The sequence below is a fragment of the Amblyomma maculatum genome, chromosome 9 (assembly GCF_055883805.1).
Source record: "Amblyomma maculatum isolate TAMU_Amacu chromosome 9, ASM5588380v1, whole genome shotgun sequence".
NCBI classification, from domain to species: Eukaryota; Metazoa; Arthropoda; class Arachnida; order Ixodida; family Ixodidae; genus Amblyomma; species Amblyomma maculatum.
Window position 1 is genome coordinate 86793382 of NC_139352.1, and position 25504 is coordinate 86818885.

At 49.1% G+C, this 25504-nt stretch overlaps 2 protein-coding genes across 2 annotated transcripts; one reads left to right on the forward strand and one right to left on the reverse strand.

Annotated features, from left to right (window-relative positions):
* Positions 1-3434: 3434 nt before the first annotated feature.
* LOC146179685 (prolyl 3-hydroxylase 3-like) lies at positions 3435-11377 on the reverse strand. Its single transcript, XM_084579906.1, has 3 exons — positions 11263-11377; positions 6678-6868; positions 3435-3778 (listed from the first exon to the last, which is right to left on the reverse strand). The coding sequence occupies exons 1-3, from the start codon at positions 11369-11371 to the stop codon at positions 3566-3568; spliced, it is 513 nt and encodes a 170-aa protein (XP_084436032.1). The 5' UTR covers positions 11372-11377; the 3' UTR covers positions 3435-3565.
* Positions 11378-22800: 11423 nt separating this feature from the next.
* LOC146179686 (uncharacterized) lies at positions 22801-24567 on the forward strand. Its single transcript, XM_084580243.1, has one exon. The coding sequence runs from the start codon at positions 22801-22803 to the stop codon at positions 24565-24567; it is 1767 nt and encodes a 588-aa protein (XP_084436369.1).
* Positions 24568-25504: the final 937 nt, after the last annotated feature.

A 25504-nucleotide genomic window follows, 5' to 3' on the forward strand; every position in this document is an offset into this window, starting at 1 on the left:
CAAATCGACACCTGCCCATTCCGTGGAGTACGAGAGACCGCAGAACACATTTTTTATGATTGCATCCTGCCAACAGCGCTCCTCGATCGACTGAGAGATTTTTTCAAGCTTCCAGGCATCCCGTACTGCACGGTGAGGAACCTCAATCCTTTGCCCAGTGAAGCACGGAAACAATTCGTCTTGACACTAGCAGAAATCAACTACCAAATCTGGATAGCGAGATGCCGCGCTGCCTTCAGCCCCAAGACGCCGTGTCTCCTCGAAGTGAAGAATAAGGTCAGAAAGGAGCTTTTGGTTCCACCTTCAGCGAGACGTACGGCACCTTGGCGCAAATAAATTTTATGAAGAATGGGGACACACAATGATCATATTCAAAGAAGAAAATCGAAGAATAGAAGTCTGCTATTAGGAATCTTGCTCGCGTCAGGCTTCGATCCGCCGGGGCGTTGCGTGGGCATTTCGAGTCAGTGCCCGTCCTGTTTGCTTCTTACGCCCTGTCCTCGCCTTTAACGCTGTTTATTCATCACATTCCAAATGCTCCTCTGTTCGTCTAATTGTTTTGTTTGTTTGTTTTTTTTTTTTTTTTTGCTCCCGCCTGACGTGTAATGCCCTCCTAGGGGTCCCTTAAGGGAAATAAATGATGGTGATGATATCAAGGTGGTTCAAGGACGCATGATTTATATAGCGACATCAGTGGACCCCATGTTAAACAAGGGAAACTTGGTTCAGTGGAAGGCTTCATCGAGACTACGGACAAAAACCTTGACGAATGGTTTAAAGCACCAAGCTTGCGCTTGCAAGTGTATGCGACACTGAATGGAATACAGATTGGGGTTGATGACGACGACGATAGTGCTAAAATAGTTAAGACTGCGGTGATAGCTTAAAGGAATATAGACACCATTTTTTGAAGCGTCGGAAGGAATACGATTGCTTTCCTGGTTATATAGAGATGCTCCCCAAGCAATCCCAACCTCGCACTTTTCCGCGAAGATATTTTAATTTGATTTTAAAAAAAAAGCCAGGCAAGTACTCCGTTTTTCAAAACCCATTGGCATCGACATCTCTGTGACGAAAACGTGTACATAGGTAAACAACATGACGTCATCAAACAACTGTGACGTGGAGTCGGCAAAGCAAAGAGCAGTGACGACACATGGCCGGACTCGAACAGCGCCGCCGCCGCTTCCGGCCGTGCCCTGAGAAAGAACTCCGCTTCTGCTCGCTTTACTCGATGGCTTGGTGCATGTTACAATTACCTCACCGGTGTACGTATGGAGACTGCCTGCTAAACTCAGGCCCCAACAGCATGCCTGCACAAGTGCAGGGCTTACGGCAACGGTGCTTCTCGATGGCGCGCCGGGAACACTGCGCCGCTCCCCGCCTACTACAGTGTTCTAGAACACTGTACCGCCTACCCTAGACGTCGCTAGTCCTAGCTGGATTCGCATCGAAGCGCTTCGGAACGGGCTAATGCTGTAATAAACGTCGGAGTTTAGCGCCGCTTTACTGGCAAGCCCATCTCGTAAAATAATTTCTTGCTTTGCGCGACGCCTTCAGCAGCGGAGCTAGCAGACATCTGGTGCGTCGCACCGGGCAGCCCAGCTGTAGGAAAAAAAAAAGTTCGCTTGTATCACTGTAATTATTTCTACCGGGACCTCCGTATTGGCTGAATAATCCTCGCAATTTAATCGTGACTGATAGTCCTTTGTACAAATAGCTATGTAAGCGAATGAACAGCGATCCGCGATAGCTAGATTACCGATAGCGGACGCTATGAGGCAGCTATGACTTGGGAGCCGATCGCGGCGGCCACGGCTTTACGCACCCAGATTGCCTTGACTGCGCCAGATGGCGCCACATGCTTGGACGGCGGCACGCAGACCTGCCATGTCGGGACCAATCAGCGCGTGAACAGGCGTGAGCACGGGAGCCGTCGGGAGAGCTTACGGGTTACGGTGGCTGATCGCGTCATTACTAAAACATTTGTTTAGAACAGCTTGGCTCACAGCGTTGGCCAACCGGACTGATAAAGCAGCACCTTCACGGTTCCTTTGTTCAACATTCCTACCAGTTGACATTTCCTGCGTGTCAACCCACCAAGCTTTCGTGGCTGCTGCTGATTCCTGCTTCGTCGCTTGAGTCGCAGACGAGCGGGTTGGGATTAAAGTGCCCGGCAATATTAGTAACATCCACGCTACTGGGCGAAACAACGTCGCTGTGCTAATTATGCTACGCTGAAGCGCTCCTCGACGACGATATTTTTTTGCACGTGCGACAGCAAGCAGACGAAAAACGCGACCCTAATGCGTCATCAGATATTGTGTTTAGGCGATCATCAACCTTGCCAGTAGGGGGCGCTCGTGTGGCGTTCTCGTATCTTTGACGTCATCGCGCGCTCGTGTCCGGAGAGATTGAAACCGAAACTGGCCCTGATAAATGCACTGATAACAAATTGATCTGTGCTGGGGCTTTTTGGGTCGCAGTCCCTCTGTTTTGGCCCACTGTGGATCGATTAAAGCAAAAATACCGGAACAGAAACAGGAAAGACGGCTGTGCACTTCGCTTTGGGTTCGTATCCTTTATTGTTTTATCTAAGCGCCCTTCACTGAATCGTGCATGACGTCGCACTATGCACGGCAAAATGGCTTCAGTTCCTCACGAGATATTCGCCTTCCGTTCTGCGCATGCGCGGAAATAAAGGAATATTGCGAAAAGATAAGTTTAAAGTCCTTTATTAGATATACAGGCATGGATTAACGGGGAGCAAACATAGCTTTAAATCTTCCAAGCTGTAGCGCACACATGAGCGACTGAGAACGAGAGGACACACACAGCGCTATGAACCAACATGCCCAATTTTCGACATTATTATAGTTTTAAATCCTTGCAGTATTGCCAGTCACCTCGTATGCCGCTGAACCACTGAGGGAGCCATACCAGCCATACTATATATTTGTACGTCAAAGGCCATTAAATGCTAGAAGGGAACGGTAGTTCAAGCGATGGGTTCGATCTCGGACCGTCCGGGATAGAAAAAGCAAGGCATTTCCGAATAAGGATTATGCTACCTCGCGTCAGGCACGCCATTTCCGCTGCTCCATTTTAATTTTCATTCAGCATTGTTTCAAGCGCCAGTGCTTCATTTTTCCCAGTAGAACCCCTTTAAACCTTGAGAGATACAACTCACGTTGCAAAAATATGTGCGCAGATCTGTGATTGCCACTTGATTGCGAGTTCCTTTTATTACGAAGCGCTCCTAACTGCGTGATGTGCATTGTAATTGAAAACATTGCCCCACCACATAGAGGTAAAGCACATTTTACTGACCATAGCTGTAGGTCTGTGTATCACGTACGGCAGTAGATTATTACGTGTACAAACACATGAGCGTCCAGAAAACGGCTGCGCTATACTTGCAGCCGGTCCCCGTTTCCTTCGACGGATTCTATTCCTCGTCATATATGTTCATGGTGGCAACAGTGCAGGCACAAGCATAAAATTATAGCTGCCGAGAGTCCTTCCTCGATTCCTCGGCAGAATACAGTTTGGCGTCGCCATCTGTTCACCATGGCTCGCTCGCGTTGCGGTAGAAGCCGTCACCATGGACGTATCCCATTAAGTCGGCGAGCGTGTCCCAGTCCTCATCCGCCATCTCCTTGGTGTACGTCATCCACAGAAGGAGGCCGCAACGGCGTCCCGAGAACACAGGCAGGACTCCGTGCGGGTTACTGCTGTTGAAGGCCACCATGCGTCCGCATCTAGGTCGGATGACAGCCTGCATATGGTTGGCGAATTATGCGAGAGCAGTAATTAATGGTAGTGGCGAGAAAATGGGAAACGAAGCGGTAACACCCTCTGTGTTTCGTACGCTATTAATTACCTCGTACTGACAAGCATTATTGCTGCGGCGCTCGATCAAAAAGCTCTCATTGCAAAGGTTTCCCAGATCTCTTTCTTTCCAGCGTTGGTTAATGCTGCAAAATAAAAGAGGGACATAAAATTACCCTTTCCCACTTTCCGTTCACGTTCAGGTTAATAGCCACGACAAATTTTATAAAGACAAACACAGGTAAGACGCAAGTCAGATGGAGAGGATGTGTCCGACGCATGGAAAATGAACGCGCTGGAGGTTAATTTAGCGCTACCGCTTACCGCTGCCGCCTACCGCTACCGCGCGAGCGTCAGTACGCATGCGCAGATCACCCCGATGGCGAAAAATGGCACCACGTTCCTGCCAATTTCGGCGGATGCCACACGCGGGGATCAATCAGCGCGCACTGTGCTGACGGTGCGCGATATCGGTAGACGACGAGGTAAGCGGTATCGCTAAACTAAATGTCTCTAATATGCCGCGCTTATGGGTCGGCAATAGAACGCAGAACTTTTACGTGATTTTTAAAGGACTTTAAACATCTAATTTTTGAGTTCGTGTTTTATCATTTGTAATGACATGGATCACCACGTCAAATTCACCTACGACTGCTGAATAATTTAAACCAAATTTCTTTTCTCACCTGTTCGGCTTCGGTTTTAACTGCCGAGCGATGGCTGTGACGTCACAGTCAAGTTTAGGTCACGCGAGGGGTGAAAATGCAGCGAAATAATCATTGCTATGTCATTCAAATTCACCACAGTTTTAAAGCCAGCCTGCCTCAAGAACAGGAATCGCAAGGGAATAATGAGCAATATTATATCACTGTTTTTTCATGCCACGCATCAAGACATGATTGTGACATCACAAACATTTCTCGGCTGTCGAAACCGAAACTGGTGAGAAAAGAAAATTGAATTATAAATTATTCTGCGATCATAGACGAAAACTGCTTGCGGATAGATATACAGGAATGATTTGCGCATCGATAACAAGAAGAAAAATGCCACCAACATTTGGTGCCTATAGTCCTTTAAAGCGTTACAGCTTTCTAAGAAACATATGCATGCTGCTTCAAAATTATTTTGCATCAGACGTGGGTAGAAAATTGAAGTGGCATTGCTAGTTACGCATGTGACACGGTTTTTAAGCAACGGGAAACAGCTTGAAGAACCGTGAAGAAGCTACACTACCATCCCTCCTAACTTCCTAATTACCCAAACAGCAGCCGAGAGCCATCCCTTCATTCAGATAATGGCTTCATTCATTCATTCATTCATTCATTCATTCATTCATTCATTCATTCATTCATTCATTCATTTATTAATTCTTAAAAATGTGCGACCTCTTGTCGTGGCGACAGAACCAGAACCATACGGTTACATTGCAGCACGAGAAAGGATGTGACTTCGCAACACTGCAGAAAATCTGTCACAACAGCTCTGCTGCGATATGCAGGCGATCGCGAGCCTGAAGGATAGTATACCCTTCTCTTTGGCTCAGTGGTGGTAGAAGAAATGGTACAGTTAAAGCTGGCTGCACAGCTGCTGTTACAGGTGTGCGTTCAGTGTGGTCAGAGGAGTGTGCAGAAGGCTGGCTTCGGGTGCTGGGCCCGAGCGTCCATTGTCTCGACGACTGAGAACTCTGTATTGCGGCTGAGCACGTGATTTGTGTCGTAGGAAGGCCGCTGAAGCGGATTCAGGATAGTATCGGGCGAACAAACGTGTGTGGATTTTGTCAAGAGGCACGTAAGTATCAATATATGAGCGACATCGCTGTGGGCAGCTGAGGAGCCTGTGAATGACGGCGGAATTAAAGAAGCTCTGGATCACACATTCGATAGAGCCTGAAGGGCGATGAAACAGCTCCGTTGAAGAAATCACCCTGAAGTTTTAATAGCCAGCCGAAGACGAGCTCTGCTGCAGTCATGAAATACTTTGGTTGGGGCTAGTTGGTTCATAGCTATAGGATGATTTTGAGGATAGCGCAATTGAGACAGGGATAGGGAAAGAACACGAAAAGAACAGGAGAAGGGTCAACTTTCTACCGAGGTTTATTCGACCAAACCTTTGCTTTCATGAAGCATCTGAGCCGCATCACAGAATCTTATTACAAAAAAAAAAAAAATAAAATAAATAAATTAACAGCTGTAATCAGTATACAGAATATTGGTGCTAAAGATGACAGCCGGACCCCCTGTCTTGCTCCTATCTCTTTAGCGCAGTCCTCGTACTCAACCTTATCTGCTTGACTAAAAATAAACCCTGATTGAATGCAGCAAGCAGACTGAGGAGAATCAACGGTAAGGATAGTGTCCAGCGAATGGTAACAAAGCAAAGCTTTGTGTCACCAAAAAAAAAAAAAAAAAAACACTGAATGATGCCCTATTGCGGATCTGCAATATACCGAGCAGCAAAATGATGTTTTTGAGGGAGAACAACGGTCAATGGTCAACACCGATGGAAAGTCATGTCTTCTGGACACCTATCCTGCAACGAACGTTTTAATATTGCGTTGAACGTATACTACATAAATAGTTGTGACGTAGGTTGCCCATGGCAATAGTATGGCGTGCGTGTACGAAATCGACGATTGCACTATTTTACGGAACAACGCAAGTAAGCTGCCACTGCAACGTTCCATAAGTTGTCCCGAGTGCCCTCTAACCTCATGACTGAGGATATGCAACTCTGCAGCAGCTTTGGTATTATCGAAGCCCGCCGTCGCGGCCGTTTCTACAATACGACCTTCCAGAATGACACGCAGACAGCCCGACCCCGTGCTCTACCAGATCGCAACTCACGCGGATGCTGTTATACGGTGACGTTGACAGCACCATCTCGCCGCCATGCATGTCGTCGTTCAGGTAGATGGCTGCGCTGAAATCGCGCCAAATGAGATGCTTGAGCAGAGGAAGGCAGGTGTCGCTCTTCGTGTACTGGCAGTTGTCCGAGTGGATAGGGTGGCTCATGTCGGTCCTCCGCGTCGTCGATCCTGCACCGAATGAAGGCGACACTTGGAAAGCCTGAATGGCGCAACTATATACCGGGTGTCCCAGCTAAATGCAGCCAAGGTTTTAAAAAATACAGCGAGAGATAGCACAGGCAAATCATTTAAGAGCTTGTCAGAGTCGTCTGTGCCAATCTGCAGTATTTTGCGATCATTAAAGTTAATTAGGAAAAACTACTTAGCTATTTTTAATTATTGGCTTAGAAAAAGTGTCAAAGCAAAAGTTGAACATCTCGAAAAAAAGACTAGCTTTGTAGTTTTTATCAAACTAGCGTTTACATAAACTGATTTTTTACCAGCCGAAAACGACGCTTCGCGCGACTTGAAAGCCTCTAGACGCTTCTAAGATAAAAAAATCCGATTTTCTGAGCCGTTCTCTCTACGATGAAGCTGGTTGTATGCACTTCCCGAATGACTTAAAATAACAACTGGTCACGTGAAACCTTTCTTTTAAGGCCATATAGGGCAGCGTTAGTCGTAGCGTGAGGAAATAACGTAGACAGCCGTTTCTCAAGATCAACTTTTGTATTCACACTTTTTCTCTCAAGGCAATAATTAAAAACTGCTAAACAATGTTTACTAATTAACTTCACTAAACAAAAAATACTGCAGATTAGCATAGGCTACTCTGAAAAGAACTTAATTAATTTGACAGCGCTATCGTTCATCGTATTTTTTAATAAGACACTGTATATATACAACAAGCCACGCAAGCACGTGTTGCTATGTTAACACCACACCTCAAAGAAACCTATGCCCAGGTAACATTTGGCGCGGCATGACGCCGTCATCATCATCAGCCGTACTATACCCACTGCTGGGCGAAGGCCTCACCCATTTTCTTCTATTAACCGCGGTGCTATGCTAGCTGCATCCACTTGACCCCTGCGAACTTCGTAATCTCATCCGCCCATCTTTCTGTGGCCCCTGCTATGCTTTCCTTCCCTCGGAATCCAATTTATTACTGTTAGCGACCATCGGTTATCCTAGCTCTCTTCGGGCTACATGTCCTCCACATGTCCATTTGTACTTCCTGATTTCGACTACAATGTCATTAACTCAAGTTAGTTCCCTGATCCCCTCTGTATGCTTCCTATCTCAACGTTACGCCTACTTTTTTCCGTTCCATAGCTGTCTTCATTGTCCTCAACTCAAGTTGAATCATTTTCGTTAGCCGCCACGTTTCGTCCCCATCGGACGTCGTAAGGACGTCGTAGTGGGACGATTACCGATTACGTTCGCCCCATGAAGTCTTAACGTGCGCTGTAACGCACCGATGTGGCAACATTTCAGGATAATTCGATCCAAGGATATTAACCCGACTACGTTAAAGGCCACCGTTCCCCGGAAACTCAGGCGTAGGCGTTGTCAGCCTGAAATCACGGCAATTCTTCTGGCAGGTGACACGACCGGGCGACTGATTGACAGCACGAGACCACATAGCATGGCCGCATAGGCAGCTCCTGACAGCTAAGATAGCTTCTATTCAGGAAGGAGAATGAAACGGGAAGTCTAACCCTCCGGGAGCGTTGAATCCTGAGTAAGATATATGCTACTCGTAGGCCACTCAGGCACTTCCGTGCGTCATTATTGCAGTGAGGCGTTATATCTACGTCGTGTGGCCTGTCACATATTCTGGTAGCTGACCAATGTGTGATGGGGAGTGAAGAAATATCCGGAATTACAGGTAAGTTCGGTCTTGGTGAGCCCAATGAAGCTGGGCAGAGGCTAGTAAAGCTTTGTCAAGAAAACAACCTGACCATAGCGAATACTCTTTTTCAACAGCACAAGAGGCGCCTGTACACATGGACTTCACCGGACGGTCTGTACAGGAATCAGATTGATTATATTATTTGCCGGCAGAGATGGAGAAGCGCTATAGAAGCAGTAAAAACAAGGCCTGGGGCCGATTGTGGCACCGATCATCAGCTTCTTGTTGCCAAATTTAAGCTTCGATTGAGGAAAACACAGAAAACTAGAAGGCCTTTCAGGTAGGATCTGGATCAAATTCCATCAGAATATGCTGTGGAAGTGAGGAATCAATTTCAAGAATTATATCTAGAAGACAGAGAGCCTGAAGAGATGCGGACTGATGTTCGTGATATAATACAAGAAGTTGCTACTAAGGTAGTTCCAAAGCAAAAAAAAAAATGCAAGAAAGCAAACTGGTTATCTGAAGAGGCTTTGCAAATAGCTGAGGAAAGGAGGATGGCAAACGTTATGGGGGAAACAGAAAGATACAAGGTTCTCAATGCGGATTTTCAGAAAATAGCAAGGAGAGATAAGAATGCCTTCCTGAACATACAGTCCCAAGCAGTTGAGGACAACAGCCAATTGAGGAACACAAGAGCTCTGTATAAGACAATAAAGATATCAAAGGAAGCTTCTGTGCTAAGCTGGGCGTGATAAAGGACAAACGAGGCAGGGACCTCACTGAAGCCTCAGAGATAATGAAGAGGTGGCAGGAATACACAGAACTGTACAAGAAGGATCCGGATGCGCAAACCAAACATAAGACGGTTGTGATTACTGATCTCGAGCCGGGCATCCTGAAGAGTGAAGTTGAATGGGCCTTAGCCAGCCTTGCTAAGAACGAAGCGAGCGGAATTGATGGCATTCCAGCTGAGTTGCTTCAAAACCTCAACCATGACGCTGTTAACGTTCTGTATACATTATGTCAGCAAATTTGGACAACCCTGCAGTGGCCACAGGATTGGCGGAAGTCAGTTTACATCCCCGTTCCAAAGAAAGGCAGTGCATTTTAGGAAACGTAGCGCAAAGAAGACAAGGACAAAAAAGAAGGAAACACACACGAGCGCTTAGCAACTCGCCAGATTTAGCATTCTTGTGAAAGGCAGTGCCAAAGATTGTTCCAACTACCGCATGATCGCGCTTATTTCGCATGCTAGCAAGATGACATTGAAAATCCTCCTATAAGTAGGCTGCAGCAGTATGTGGATGGGGACCTTCCGGACGTGCAAGCTGGGTTTCGCAAGGGCAGAAGAACTAGAGACCAGATTGCCAACCTTCGCTGGATCATGGAAAAGGCAAGAGAGTTTCAGAAACCAATGTACTTCTGCTTTATTGATTATGCGAAAGCGTTTGACTGCGTAGACCACAGTAGATTGTGGCAAGCTCGCCAAGAGATGGGAGTTCCAATTCACCTCATCTGTCTCCTCAGGAACCTGCATGAAGGGCAATAGGCCACAGTCAGAACGGGGCATGGTCTTCCTGATTGGTTTCCGATTGAGAAAGGAGTGAGACCAGGCTGCATACTGTCGCCCTGCCTATTTAACCTATATGCTGAGGGCATCATGAGGAAGGCCGGTCTGGACGAGTCTTCAGCTGGAGTGAAGATTGCTGGAAAACGTATCAACAACCTTAGGTACGCGGATGATACCACTTTAATGGCAGAAAGTGAAGTGGAACTCAAGAGACTTCTGATGCGCGTACAAGAAGAGAGTGAGAAGTTTGGGCTTAAACTGAACGTTAAAAAGACAAAGATCATGGCGTCTTGCCCTATCAAGTCCTCGAGCATCAATGGACAAGAAGTGGAAGCTGTGACAGATTTTCTCATCTTGGGCTCCAAGATTACCCCGGAAGGAGACTGCAGCCATGAAATTAGGAGACGCCTGCTTCTGGGAAAGAGAGACATGGCTAGCTTTGACCGCCTAGTAAAGAGCAGAGACATTAGTCTGCCAACCAAGATCCGTATAACTCGTGCTATGGTCTTTCCAGTTGTGATGTATAGATGCGAGAGTTGGACTGTGAAGAAGGCTGACCGCCGAAGAATTGACGCGTTTGAATTGTGGTGCTGGCGGAGGCTCTTGAGAGTTCCTTAGACTGCCAGAAGATCAAATCAGTCGATATTGTCGACCATAAACCCTGACTGCTAATTGGAGGGTCAAATTCTAAAGTTAAAGCTCAGCTACTTTGGTCATCTGATGAGAAGAGAGGAGTCGCTGGAGAAAGATTTGATGTTGGGAAAGGTTGAGGGTCACCGGAGAAGGGGTAGGCAGCGATCGCGATGGTTAGATTGCATCCTCGAGGCGCTGCAAATGAAGTTATGTAATGCTAGGAAGATAGTGAGAGACCGGAAAACGTGGTGTGATATGGTCCATAGGGTCACGAAGAGTCGGACACGACTGAACTGAACTGAACTGATTAATGTGTTCCAATGAGTGTGTTTGAGATAACAGAGTGCTGATTAAGGGATATGTAATTAAGCTAGTACAGAAGTGCATATACGCCGGCGAGAATTAGGTGGGGGGGGGGGAGGAGGCAACGGGAGATATTCCCAACAACATACGCATAAGAGTAATATCTTATAGCATCACACAGTTGTCTCAAGTCAAAGACGACGCAGAAACATGACTTGCTTCTTCCGGCGGTTCTGCAGACCACATGAACAAAGTTCATATAGAGTCTCGACTTGAGCCTGAAGTATGCTTCGACGTAGAGGCGGGCCCTGTCGGCAGCCTGCAGCATCAGCTTAGCGGCAGGCACGCCCACGATACGGTTCTCTAATCCCTGCAAATAGGCAAGAATGGTCACCGCCGCCACCAGAAACACGAACACAGAAAAACAAAAACCTGCGAGATGCTTTGGCTCCTCTTTGAGATTGCTGGAACGCGATGTTAATTAATGGACTTCGTAGTAGCGTTACTGCCCTTTTGTACGCTGCCACCTGCCTACGATACGATTGATTCAGGTATTTTTATTCTACCTTCGCAGTAATTCCGCCGCGCCACCCAGCGGCCACGCAAAGCCCCCCGGAAAAACGGAGCGCCGCTGCGCTGACGTCTCTCCGACTCTAGGTCCTCAGGCGAACCTTTCTCTGACATCTCGGCGTCATTGTTACGCTGGTGCTTCGCGCTGTCTTCTGTTATGTTGTGCCCACAGTTCCTTGGCAAAGTTAGGAATGGAGTTTTAAATCCATGTACAGCGCGTTGCACAATTAAAGGCGCGATGTAGAATGCTTCTCCCAGCTAAACTGTGGAATCCTCGCAGTTAAAATTTTGCACAGAAAGGGCATTTTGTCGCTAGTATTTTTTAATACGAAATTTGTTTGAGGTACTTGCCTGGTTCGATCAAACGAAGTCAAATGTTCCCATTTTATGCGGCGGCGACGACGCCAGACGAGCCGCTGCCCCAGCGATAGTACTGGTGGCGCCACCTCATGCTGCTACTACAACTCTGTAGCAGGAAAAAAGGGGCGAACGTTTCTGGCAGAAGGTTTGAGTTGTTTTAAGCAGCATGATGATGATGATGAACTGGTGGCCATGCCCTTTGAAGCGGGTGGACACTCACACAGTATCCGGCCAGAGTGAAAAAAAAGAAAGAAAAAAGAGAAAAAGAAAAAAAGAAGTTACACAGTTCCGCATACACTGAGTTGCGGAGTTACACACACACGCGCACATAGGTCACATCGGTCACTCACACAAGCACACACACAAGCAGCAGCTGCCACCAAACACCCCCTATCGGCGGCGCACAGTCTTCCACCACTCGGCTAGGCGCTTCTTGGTGGTCTCCACAGCTCTCCCTCTGACGCTGCCGCCCGCGTCCTCTTCCTGCGGCTGCTTGGTAGATGGGGTCGAGAAGCCAAGCGCTTTCAGGAACGTGGTTCCCTCTTGTTGTGGCGGCTGGAGGCCCTGGCAGTGCATAACCAAGTGTTCTGCGCTTTCGTCCGCCGCACCACACACTCTGCACGCCGTGTCGTGTATAGTTGTGTCGAACCGGCTTTTGTACACCAGGGTCCGCAAAGCCCCCGCTCTTGCCTCGAATAGGAGGCTACTCCCGACACTGTTGTCATACAGTGTTGCGGGCTTGGGAGCTAATTTATGGCGGCTGTACAACGCGAGCGTGGTCTTCTTGCTCATTGCGTCCCGCCACATTTCGCTCTCAGCTGCCCCGACACGCCGACGGACCTCCGCTGCCCATTTTGTTGCGGAATCAGTGTCAATATGGTTCTGGAAAGAGCCGTACTTCTTTTCCAGCTGGTACAGGCGCTTACTCCACTGCGTGCGGAGACAGGTGGCAGCCAGGTAGTCAAACACCTGGCGAGCCCAACGCGCACGAGGCATGCAGCGAAGACGCCCGTAGAACGCCAGCTTGCTGTACGCCTCTCGAGCCTCGAAGGTGGACCAACCTACGTCTCCCTGTACTGCCTCGTTTGCCACCTGGCCATGACATCCAAGCGCCGTGCGGCCAACCTCTCGCTGTTGTCGCTCCAGCCATTCACGGGTATCTGCTGCCAGGCACACAACTGCGTTCGCAAACGTTAGACCTGGGAGATGGACCATCTTCCACAGGTCGCGTACCATCACGAACCGGTTGCAGCCCCAGAGGCACCGACGACGCAGGACGCATTGGGCTCGCAGTGCAGTCTGTCGCAACTTGGCCTCGTGCCGGGAATACATGGCTGCAGAGTCGCAGAGCTCCACTCCCAAGTATTTGGTTCCCGAGCTTCGGATAAGGAGCTCTCCTCCAAGCGTCAGCTCAGTCTCCGCACCGTCAAGTCCTGCCAGCTGGACAACCGTGGTCTTTCTAGCGTTGAACCGCAAGCCCAGGCGACCGATCTCATTTTGGCAGATATCCAGAAGACTCTGCAGATCCTGGGGTGTCTCCGCCATCAAGACAAGGTCGTCCGCGAAGGCCAAGCCCGGTAGTCGGCGAGTGTCGTCCATGCCAAAGGGAGAGTACCTCCGCCGGAAACCGATGCCTGACCTGAGCAGTTCTTGCTCGATGATTGCTGCGTACAGGATGTACAGGAGGGGTGATAGGGGACACCCCTGCCTCAAGCCCCTCATCACGGTGATGGGCTCCGATACAGCAGGACCGAACTGAACGACGACCCTATTGTCCTCGTAGAGGCGTCGGATGGTCTGCACCAGCCGCTCCGGAAGCTTCAGTCCCCCTAAGCGGCTGAACAGCTCCTCATGAGGCACGTTGTCGTAAGCCTGCTCAACATCCAGAAAGCAACACCACAGCGATCGCCCCTCCTTCCTCGCTATCTCCGCGCACTCCGTTATTATGAACAGATTGTCATCCAAGCGGCGACCGGGGCGAAAACCGTTTTGGAGCTCGGTCAGGAGGCCAGCCGATTCTACCCAGCCACTCAGCCAATCCTTCAGGATGCGCGCAAACACTCTGTACATAACGCTGGTGACTGTAAGGGGCCTGTACGATTTCAATTGATCCGCGTCCCCACCTCGTTTTGGGATAAGAATGACATTCCCTGCCCGCCAGTCATCAGGAATTTGCGCCCCTGCAATGACACTCGTCAGCAGCTCGGCTAGTTGTTCCTTAGCCTCAGGACCGAGGATCTTGACCACCCGTGCTGGCAGTCCGTCTGGCCCCGTAGCAGTGCTGGCACTCAGACGCGTCAAGGCCCGATCTAGCGTACGCCCTGAGATGGTCCACTCCGGCTCCCTTGTTTCCGGTAGGTCTGCGATAGGGCCAATACACGACGGTGACGGCCCACTCAAGGCTTTGTCTTCCAGAGTAGTTGTATGTCCGTACAGCTTGGCAAAATGGGCGGTGAGGCATTCCGTCATGTTCGTCACTGGCAATCCCGTTGCAGAGTCCGTGAGCTGAGCTGAGGGCTGGGTGCTTCTGTCCAAGGAGCTGATGTACCTACAAAACTTCTGCGTCGCTGACCTGCCGTCTTGGCGCAAAGATTTCGTCAGGCGCAAGTTATGGTCGGCCACTTTCACCTGCACCAGAGCTTGTACTCTTTGTTTGAGTACAATGTATTGCGTCCACGCCTCAGAGGCCTTGGGGTCTTGTGACTTGACGGCATGGCGGTGTACTCTGTTAGCCTGACGGCGTGCTCGCCATGCTGCCTCTACTTCCGCGTCCCACCACGCATTCCGTGTACCCCGCGCCGGCTGTCTTGCCTTCACCATGTGACTCTCCATAACACCCCGCAAAGCAGCCACATACTCTTCATAGGTTGTGGCCTGCATACGCTGCGAGCTGAGTTCAAACCCTTCGGAAACCGCCTCCAGCGCCCGATTCGGCAGGTATAGGCACTAGCATGAGGTGACGCCACCAGTGCCATCGCTGGGGCAGCGGCTCGTCTGGCGTCGTCGCCGCCGCGTAAGATGAGAACATCTGACTTCTTTTGATCGAATCAGGCAAGTACCCCAAACAAATTTGGTATTAAAAATACTAGCAACAAAGTACCATTTCTGTGCAAAATTTGAACTGCGAGAATTCCGCGGTTTAGCTGGGAGAAGCATTCTACATCGCGCCTCTAATTGTGCAACACGCTATAGATCATCAGCCGACACGAACAGATCGGCGTTCACCTACTGCAACTCTCCGTGGCTGCGCGCGCATCTGCTGGGATGTCGCTACAATTTTTATATATATATATAACCTCTTTGGTCGCTACCCTCGTTCTCCTCTCTGTAGCGAGCCCAGTGGCGGAACACCTGCGGAAGGGCGCAGCTCGTTGTCCTGGTTGCGGTGCTTCTGCTGTAGCGGCGTGTGCCATGAACGGCGACCTTGGCTTTACATGGCGTAGTGGAGCTTTCGCTTCAAACGTCACGACAAAAATGCACTAAGACTAGCAGCTAACCATCAAGGCAATTCATTACTTGCTGCATTTTGCAAGGAAACACCAACAACGCGCACGAGAAGACGCATGACGGCAGAAAGCAGCAACACAGCACGCCAACACGTTTGCCAGCAGCCGACGCGGGAGGCGATCGCTCTGTTCTCCCATCATGCTTTGCGCGGATCCGGCAGGGGATGGCGCGGCGCTGCATTTTGTGGAAAGAAAGGGAGCCTGGCGCCGCGGCGTAAGATGCAGGTTCCCCATGGAAAGGTCTATTTGTTTTTGACGGCAACATCGCATTGTGCATAATTCGTCCTAATCCCTATTTACCATTTTCTTAATTATCTACTCGATTTTACAGGAGCTGTCGCCTTTGCTAGACCTTAGGCTGGAGTAGAGATTTCAGGCTAACAAAACAGCGAACAAGATATATACCATGCAGTAAACAAAAAAAAATCTGAACAAGAGTACAGAAAAACTTTACATCGTCCTTATTCGACAAGAAAAGACATGGCATGCAACACATAATTTATGGCAAGTGTGCGCCTGCATAAGAAAACTTTTGACCGATCAACAACGCCGATCATTGACACATTTGATCCGGAAATCATATACGGAAAAAGGATTTTGTAAATGTAAATCATGCACGAGAAGAAACCACAATTACGTATAATATCTGTATATGTTTTCCAGACAAGCCATTAAGTCAAAGACCGCAACGTGTTCGCGAGATCACCTTCTAACATCGTGAACCAACGAGCATTGGTGGCCTACATGTTTAGGGTATTCGTCTCGCAAGCAAGGGGCCTGCATCCGATTTCCTAAATTTATTTTGACTTTATTCGGACTGTTCCATGAATTGTTCTGTTTCTTTCTTTAAGGTTCTTGTGAAATTTGCGGCCACGAACAAAGGAGACGATGCCACCTGTTTTCCGTGCCAGGGAACCGCTACCATATAGCTTAAAATAACCGCTGCTGCTGCTTGGAACGGAAAGGAAACTGACATGGACTTTTTTCAGCGCACCCCTCTTGCGGCCGCCAGGTGAAGTACGATTGACAGGACGGGTTACCGAGAATTTGTGCAGAAATTCTTTCCTAATATCGAGGTGGGCTTATTTTCCGTACAGTAGCTGAGGGCAAGGCTGGTCTTGCCTAGTCTCCGCAGAGACGCGTGAGTCATCTGTGAGCATACCTTGACGCACTAACCCCATCCGCCACCCCCTGTTAAACCATGGAAATGACAGGAAGCTGCCCCTGTCTTCCCCGCTGAGGCAAGCTGGGGGACGTGGGGACAATATAATAAGTCCGTTCTGAAGGCCTAGAAGATGCTAGCACTGCACGCAATTATTGTGCATCAGTTCGTCGCGTCGATGTAGCGAGGGGTGTCGTTTCCTGGAAAAGCACTTGCAGCGAAGTCGTAACCTTATTTCCGCGTGGCATCCCGGCGAAAATGGCGGCCGAGGAGGCTTCGCGCACGCGCAGTAGCGCTACTTGAAAAAGGTCCATTGCGCAGCCTCTGCATAGTTTTCATCATCAGTGTTCAAAACATAGCCTAAGTACAATACTATGTGCCTGCTACACGCTATTTCGCTCGCCTACGCAACCTGATACGCGCAATAGACTGCTCTGATTCATGTTCCCCCTCTTCAAACAAGTCGTGAACGCCTTCTTAATGCCCTAATGTCGCATTAAGGCCTTTACTCTGATGAAAATTTTTTCCCGAAAATTGGTAAGAACAATAAAGCGGCGGACATAAAAATAATGTTTGATGCACTGGTGTTGGATTGCAGTCTCTATTATTATTGCACTAGAAATGAAAGCACCATAAGAGAAGAAAAATGATGATCGATGAGATTCATGCGGCATATAGGCCTATGCGTGAGCCCTACCGGGCACTACAGCGTGAACACTACGAGAAGCCGCCTAGCTACAGTACTCACTATGGCACAGTTGCAGTGTGCAGACGACTAATGTAATCGCCTCGCAACTGACCGAGTTCTCTGAAAAGTCAGGAGAAACGCGCCCCTATGAATTGGGCAGCGAGCAGGAACTTCACCATTCCCAAAGCCTCTACAGCTGGTAATCCAAGGAGCGGATGCTGTACTAAGTAGATGGCTTGGTCGGACCTTTGTGCATTCCAGAAGAACAGCGCGCGAAGTTTACCTATACTACTTAGACTGCCTTCCCTGCTGGCTCCGCCACTCTCCTTTCCTGGATGCAGGTTCCTCGAAACACCAGTAAAATCTGTAGGCACGACAGAGACTTCCGATCTTCGCTTCTGCTAGAAGGCCGTTGACTGCAACACCCACAAGCCTGGCGTCGCTCTGAAACGTGGTTAGGGCGCCTAGCAAAGGGGCGTTGGGATGTTCTTGCACGGAAAATTGAGCCTAATCAAGCGTCCTTTTTTCTTGCACCATGAGAATTTCCGAGCTTTCCCAGGACATGAAGGCCGAGGATAAAACGTTCCGCCCCAGCGCCTGCAAGATTTCCTGTTCCTCTTCGTAAAATTGGCCGGTCGCGTCTTCCATCGTGCCTTGCAGAGTGCTTGTGCGAGGGTGAGGCTGGCATCTATACAGCCTTGGTTCCGACATTTTTTTTTTTTTTTGTCGCAGGGACACCAAGCAAAACGGTCACGGATGCGTCGGTCACGCAGTTCAGAGTAATCGCAACTGTAAAGCATGTTGTAAAGCACAATGATGCATACGTCAAGCGTCTGTTTTGGCTTGCTGTTTGGGCTGCTTGAAGCACGCTGATAGACGACGATCTTTGCTTGAACGAACTGTGATTCGATCTTAGCTCTGATGAGGATGTAGTTCTTTGCGTCTTCGGATGGTGCTGATTATCTGCCTTGCTTGGCGGCCCATCGCACAGAGTAGAGTTGGCACCAGCGTCTCTGATCCAGCGCGCTGAAACCGGATGCGTGGCGGTATTCGCCGCGAGATCTACCTAGAGGTGGCGCTACCGTCACTCCGGTAGTGTGGATCGGCAGCCGGCGGCGCTCGCAGAAACGCACGCTGCGTAGGTCTGCTTCCGAGTTTACGGCAGGTTTGTTGGCGATGAAAACGTGTCTTATGCAGTATTTCTGCAATATTGCAGAAAAAAATCCAAGGATATCGCCAATGCAGCAGAAGGAGAGTGGATTTTAGGAAAACAAAGCACGCAACCCCCAGACTTCTAGATTTACTTTGCACGTTTCTTGCGCTACACCGCGCTCACGCGCCTAATGCTTGGGCCTGCCTAATGACAGCTTTGTTTTTCTTATCAACTTTTAATCAGTTTGCGCGTGTCTCATGCGAGTGAGACCGGCGAATTTAGTGTCAAGCCCACGCAGATACCTGCAGTACTTTAGATTGAATCGAGAAAGCCTGGTTCATTATATCGTACTTGACTCGAGGTTTAAGCAGGTTAAATGTAGCACTGGCAGCGCATTGCATGACTGAGTGCACATCAACTCTGGCCCAGACAACCACGCACAAGTATTCTTCAAAAATGAGATCACGCCGACACTCTACAGGAAACCTCGCCGCACAGAAAAGCTGATTGTTCACGTGTACAGCGCTGAGTGGATTGAATTTGCCGAGATGCCTTTTGCGGACTGTCATAAAATGTGATAGTGTATTACTGCATGCGCCACTAACTGTGAATGATTTTCTGAAACCGAAGAAAGTATAAGGAATTTCTGATGTGTGTGATGTTAATATATAACGGTAAATTAGTAGTGTAATTATTTTGTTTTGCAATGCCAATAAATTTCACCGTGTGGGAGACCTTTTATACACTTTATAGAATTTAAAATAATCAGCGATTAATTTTCAGTAACGTTAAAGTGCAAGCTACAAATTACTCGCTGCGAAGACATCATAAACTGCGCATGGGCACTGTCATGTTCTGGGAAGCAATTTACAGGCTGAAAATTTCTTTATTACTAATTATTTAGCAGTGACTAAATCTTATGCGAAGTAAAATATTAGGGTTGCTTCCAAAACAGATTCCGGATATAAAACTATTCCGAAAGAAATGGAGGTCATTTTATCATGCGACTATAAAGATGTATTTATTCCCGAACTAAACACTGATATTTAAGCCCGCATGAAGCTGTTTTACTCCCCTTGTCAGAAACGACAAGTTTGCTCGGAAGACAGCACTTGGGCGGAAAGGGATTATAATAATTATAATAGGCTACCAGTAAAGTACATTAATCTAGGTGTATTATGTAATATTTAGGGTAACAATTAGGTGCAGGGAATATGCTTCGCAAACGTTCGAGCATTTCTCTAAAGCAAAATGGGCTCACTAAAACGTTTACGGATGCACAGAAGCCTTCAACAACAACAAAAAAAAAATGCATATTGGCCCGGGTTTAACGCATGAAAGCGGCATCGGCTATGACGGATGATTGCAGAGGCTGGTTTAGGTGTCGTTTTTTTTTTCATTATTAGCACCACATTTACCACGTGGGATTGTTTATTGTGCAGTCAAATCCCACAGCAGAGGAGCGCGCCTTTCGAAACGGTTGTGATTGAATCCCCCGTTCTCGAAATCAGCACTCGGGGGCCCGTGCCGTGAAAAAAAAAAAAAAAAAAAAAAAAAAAAAAAAAAAGGTACTCACACAACTCCATCGTGAATACAGAAGGCATAGTAGGCATAGAGGCGTCTGTTCAAACTGCATTCTGCTATATGAAGCAGTCTGCGGTGGCATATGTTTCAGTAGCTGCGGTATTCCAAGCAAGAACGGGAAAACGCGATTTCGGAGCGTTTTCATTAACTTTTATGGACGGCGGCGACCTGTTTTGCTTTCACAAGGTGGTAACGACAGTACTACTTCGTTTGAGACATTGCATGTCAAAGGATCCCAAGCGCCGAAGACCGCGATGGATGATGTCCTTATCGAAGCATGACATGCTCGATACGGACAAGTATATATATTTTTTAATGAAGCGTGGGGTTATAGACTGTTCATATTTATTTTGCAAGAGGCATATAGGTAAGCAAAATCTCGCAGGAACCATGAAACAAACAAAAACACTCCTGTACACGCCGCATGCGCCCGCGTAAATCACTGCGGGCTGGAACGCGAAGCGAAAACGCATCCACACTGAGTAGGTTTTGCCGCTGAGCCGCAAGGTGGCGACTCTGCTCGATCTCGAGGCCAATAATGGTCAACCGTCAAACTCCAGTATCCAGGCTTTACACTGCGATGCCCGGGCGGATGTGAATGATGCGGGTTGCTTCAACGAAAAGACCGACGGACTCGCAGCCGCCGCTTCGGAAAATCAAATTACTCCCCCGAGGGGGGAGGTGCAGACTCCCATGATGGGGCTGGGGCAGGTAGGTCATCGTCGCTTGCGGCGGGGGCTAGCCTGCCTTCGAATTTTTATCTGTTGTAGGCCGTCATTGCACCCGCCACCGCTTCGGTGGTGGACGACGGCTGTTGTCGCGGCGCGCGTCTTTCTCTCCCCTCTTCCTTTTCTTTCTTCTCTATTTTCTCTTCAGTCTGCACGAGGCAGCGGAGGTGGCTCAGCTACAGAGCCAGTAGCAGGCCCGTGCATTTTCTTTTCCTTCATCCTACAGCCACAACAACAACCCCTTCCCACAGCATGTCGCGAGCTCAGAGCGAGCGCAGCGAAACACGACTCTCCAGACGGCTGGCTGAGAACGAAAAGCGATAATTGCGGAGAGGCTGAGGCGCGCGTGCACTTTCCCTTTGCCCTGCTCCAAACATGGCGCCATACCACATACATGAAAACTAAACTGAGAAGACACCGTCAAAGTTTGGCCGAAATCTGACGAGGCTGAAAAAATTCCGTACTTGCCCTCTCACTACGTCTCATGACCCGGCTACTCGCAACGCTAAGCAATACTATCGGTACAAACTGACCTATTTGACTTATTTCATACCGGCATCTGCAGGAATTCATCGTAGCGAAAAGAAAACAAAAGGGCAACGTGAACGTCCCGACCTAAGAAGGGCCTCAATCCTGCAATGGGCCTGATATCCTCGGATTAGACAGCGACTATTTATTCGTGTACACTTTTATGAAAGCAAACGCCCGCATCTTTGGCAACTTATCGATACCCTAGTAGGAACGTGAAGAACTTGTTTTTAAAGTGCCAGCCGCTGCTTTGCACTGGCACGCCACAAAGTCAAACAAGGTGGCGTCAAACAGGCCTACGTCCTGAACCCGAAAAGCAATATTACCTTGATAACATCTGAAAGCGTGACTCCAGTAAACAGCTCGTGCTGCGTCAGCGGGTAGGGTTTCCGGTAGCCACTGCCCGGAATTCCCGTCTCCTGTTGTGAGAGAAATAAATCGTCAATTTGATTTCATTTCCTATTTCTCACCGAAAAACTAGGCATGCAGCATTGTTAGCTTTACACAGTAATACTTGATTGTCAATGCGAAAACATTAGTAAGCTACGTAAAGATATGGATGATGATAATTAGTGATGATGGTATTAGTAATAATACCAATAAAATATTAATTAACGATCACAATTTATTAGCGATTACTAAAAAAATAAAAAAAATAAAAGTAAATATAGTACTTTTCCAAGTACAAATTTCCCAATACAGATTCTGCTCTGACTGATACATCTTCATGCATGAGCAACTGCACCTATATCACTATATCACGTGTAAAATACACACGCCTCTCAAAGGCTGAAAAAAAAAAGTGGAGCAAAAGCTCACAAGTGGCGAAAAGAAAGATTTTCTTCACGAGGAGGAGACAAACACGCCTTTCTCAGATGCTCAATATTTCGGCGTCATATTAATATAGGGTTGTTTAGAGCCCTCCTCACAAGAACGGCATGCGACTTTCTCTTTGTTTATTCTGCAAATCTATAGAAGCTATGTTGTATCATCTAGCTTCAATAAATCTGAAACCAGTGTATCACTTACCTTTCTTCCGCTGGGGAGAAAAATTAAGCAGTATATTCGGACATTTGTGCAACAAGATTGAATACATATGATTCGTGTTTACTTTTATCGCAAGAAATGGGTTGGATTTTATATGCATAATTTCGCACTGTTTTGTGTTGTATTTCGTGAAAACGTGCGCACCGCCACCATCTGAGGGGGGGCGCTGCGAGCGCGCGACGAGAGCAGACGCGTGTGTTTCGGCTCCGCCAATTTGCGGCTGGGGCCGCGTCCCAAATCATCCTACCCCGGCAAAACTGGCATCGATCGATCCGAAAAATCAAGCTGAACAACTGGATACAAAAGTCGTCCAGGTAGGCCGATTTTCTTCAAATCTACGGCCATTTTTCGACCGACCACGTTGGCGCCGTCGTTAAGCCTAACGGCGTCGCCGACGCCTGGCCTGGCGGAATCGGCCCTCCGGGGAAAAAATGGCGACTTCCGCGGATCAAATACGCGGTTACGACCCTGAGTCAATGTTGTGGACCTCGGTACCCGCCACCGGAGATACAAATTCGACGGTGGCGGGATACAAAATTCGGAGTCAAGCTTTACTTCAAGCGGCTGCACGCCGCTCCCAAGACAAAGCCCAGATGGCGGCGTTCGGCACCGCCCCGGCCGCCATTTCGTCGGTCGGAAACATGAACGCTCCCGCGACGCGCGCCACGGTAAGCAAGGACAAGGCTTTCTCGAAGTGGAAGCCGCGTCCAATGCCCAAACCGGCTCCCGAAGACTACGTTATAGTCATAAAGCCCAGAGAAAGTGTTTCTCTTCACGAGGCGTTCACGGAAACTGGCTACGGCACTGCCATTTCAGCGTACCTCGGGCTGAAACGGGCCAGCGCCGTCTCCGTTCTACCCTCACGAGAACAAAACATCATCATTGTGCATACCCCGGACATCGAGGCGGCCGACCTGCTCATCGGGGACATTGCAGTAAACACCGAGAAGGGGTCGATCCCGCTGCGGGGTTACCTGAGACAAGACGGCGGCAACATATGCCACGGCGTGATCGTGGTCCGTAACTCGGACACCACAGAAACTCTCCAAGACCGAGTGTGCTGGCGCGCCGGCACCATCCTGGAAATCCGGAAATTCGGAACATCCAACAAGGCACGCATCAATTTCGCGCGTAAAGAGAAGCCCCGTTACGTGCACTATGACAACTTGGTCGTCTCTGTGCGTAACTATTACAAAACTATTCCTGTGTGCGGCCAGTGTGGGGCCGTCGGGCATCGCGCGGATGCATGTCCAAACTTGCAGTCTGACACCTGTGGACTCTGCGGATTCCAAGCTCCGCTAGTGGAGGGGGTGCGGGCTCCTCACAACTGTGTTCCGCGGTGTTCTGTGTGCGGTGGCTCCCATGTCACCAACTCTCGCGACTGTGCGGCAAAATTCCGCACACCCAAGATAAAAAAGAAAAAAATGGCGCCCAAGAAGAAACGCCGCCATGTTGGGCCTCCCGGCGATCAGCCTCGCCAGGAAATCACCAACATCGAGAACCCACCTACAGGAGGTGCTGAAAAACGACCATCGAAGGTGTCGCCACCACACGGCGGACTGGCGAAACAAACGACGGAAACGCGCGGTGATACCAGGACCTGGGTCAACGCAGTCAAAAACGGACACCAGGTGAGCGGTTCGGGTGGGGCTGCTTCTCTCTCCCCCCTTTCCACTCCCTTCCCAAGGGCGCGTAGCGCCGAGCAAGATCAAATAGCAGCACTCAGGGCCCAAAACGAGATGCTGCTTAAGAAAATTAACGAATTGGAATCCAAAATTAACCAGTCTTCGCCGCCCTCGCCTCCCGCGGCTGAGGTAATGGAGAGTGAACTCGTGGTGCCAAAGGCGGTAACAAGCTTGGAGGCAGCATTCGAGGCCCGATTCGGGGCCACGGAGGCACGATTCATTGCCATAAAAAATCAAATTTCAATGATGGTCAACGCCATCTCCAAATTGCAAGAGACAATCCCCGCGATGATTGCCAAACAAATTGCGCATACCTTACGCTCCTCGCGCAGGCCCGGCGGTCCCTTACCCGGCCGTCCTAACAAAACTTCTAGACGCACCCCTGAGGTAGACGATGACGACAACTGCTCGCTCTCCGGTATGGAGGATGCCCCCCTTCCCGCGAGTGTTGGCTCCGGAGCAGCGTCAATACAACCCCTCCTCAGCCTAAATGACCATGGCGAGCAGCCCTAAGATCAGGAGCTCCCCAAGAACCTATTCGGCCACCCCCGTCCAAATTGTCCAATGGAACTGTCGGGGCTTCCGTTCCCGCGCAAAGAGGGCGGATCTCCGACTTTACCTTTCAACTTTCAACTCTCTTCCCGCGGTGGTTGCCCTCCAGGAGCCAGGGAGTGGCGTCACCCTCACAAATTACATCACCTTTCAGCAGGACCCCTCTTCCTGCGTCTGCGTGCATAAAAATTATACGGCTACTCTAGTTGACTTAGAACTTGACACTGAATATTCCTACGCGATGGTTACACTTCTTCCGCTCAAGAGACAAGATGCGCCACTCCACGTACTCAACATCTACTGCTCCCCCAGACTCAAAAATGTAACGTTCGCAGCACTCTTTAGCCGCGCTCTAAAGGCTGCGGGCAGGGACTCCTTGGTGAATGTGGGTGATTTCAACGCCCACAGTAGACTCTGGGGATACGTGCGTGAAGAGAAGCGGGGACGCAAGCTAGCGGAACTCGCGTCCACGCTGGGCCTGACTCTTCACACTGACCCTGCATATCCAACGCGGATGGGTAATTCAGTGACCCGGGATACATGCCCGGATCTCACCTTTACCAAAAACATTGTACACGCAGAATGGATCAACACCGAGGAAACCCTCGGTAGTGACCACTGCCTTATCAATACCACTGTAAGAACTAAACAATTGGCAAGACCCCACGCACAAGCTCGGCTACCCGACTGGAATAAGTTCGGCAAAGCTACATCAATTCGGCCTCTATCCACGAACAAGGATACCGCGCGTGGGCACAAGGATTGGTTACACATCTTCGTTTGGTGGAAACACAAATTCAGCTCTCGGAGGCCACTCCAGAGGTGGACAACCACCTTCTGCACCTTTGGGAAGCGCGGCACAGCCTCGTCCGCAGATGGCGCCGCCAAAAACATAACA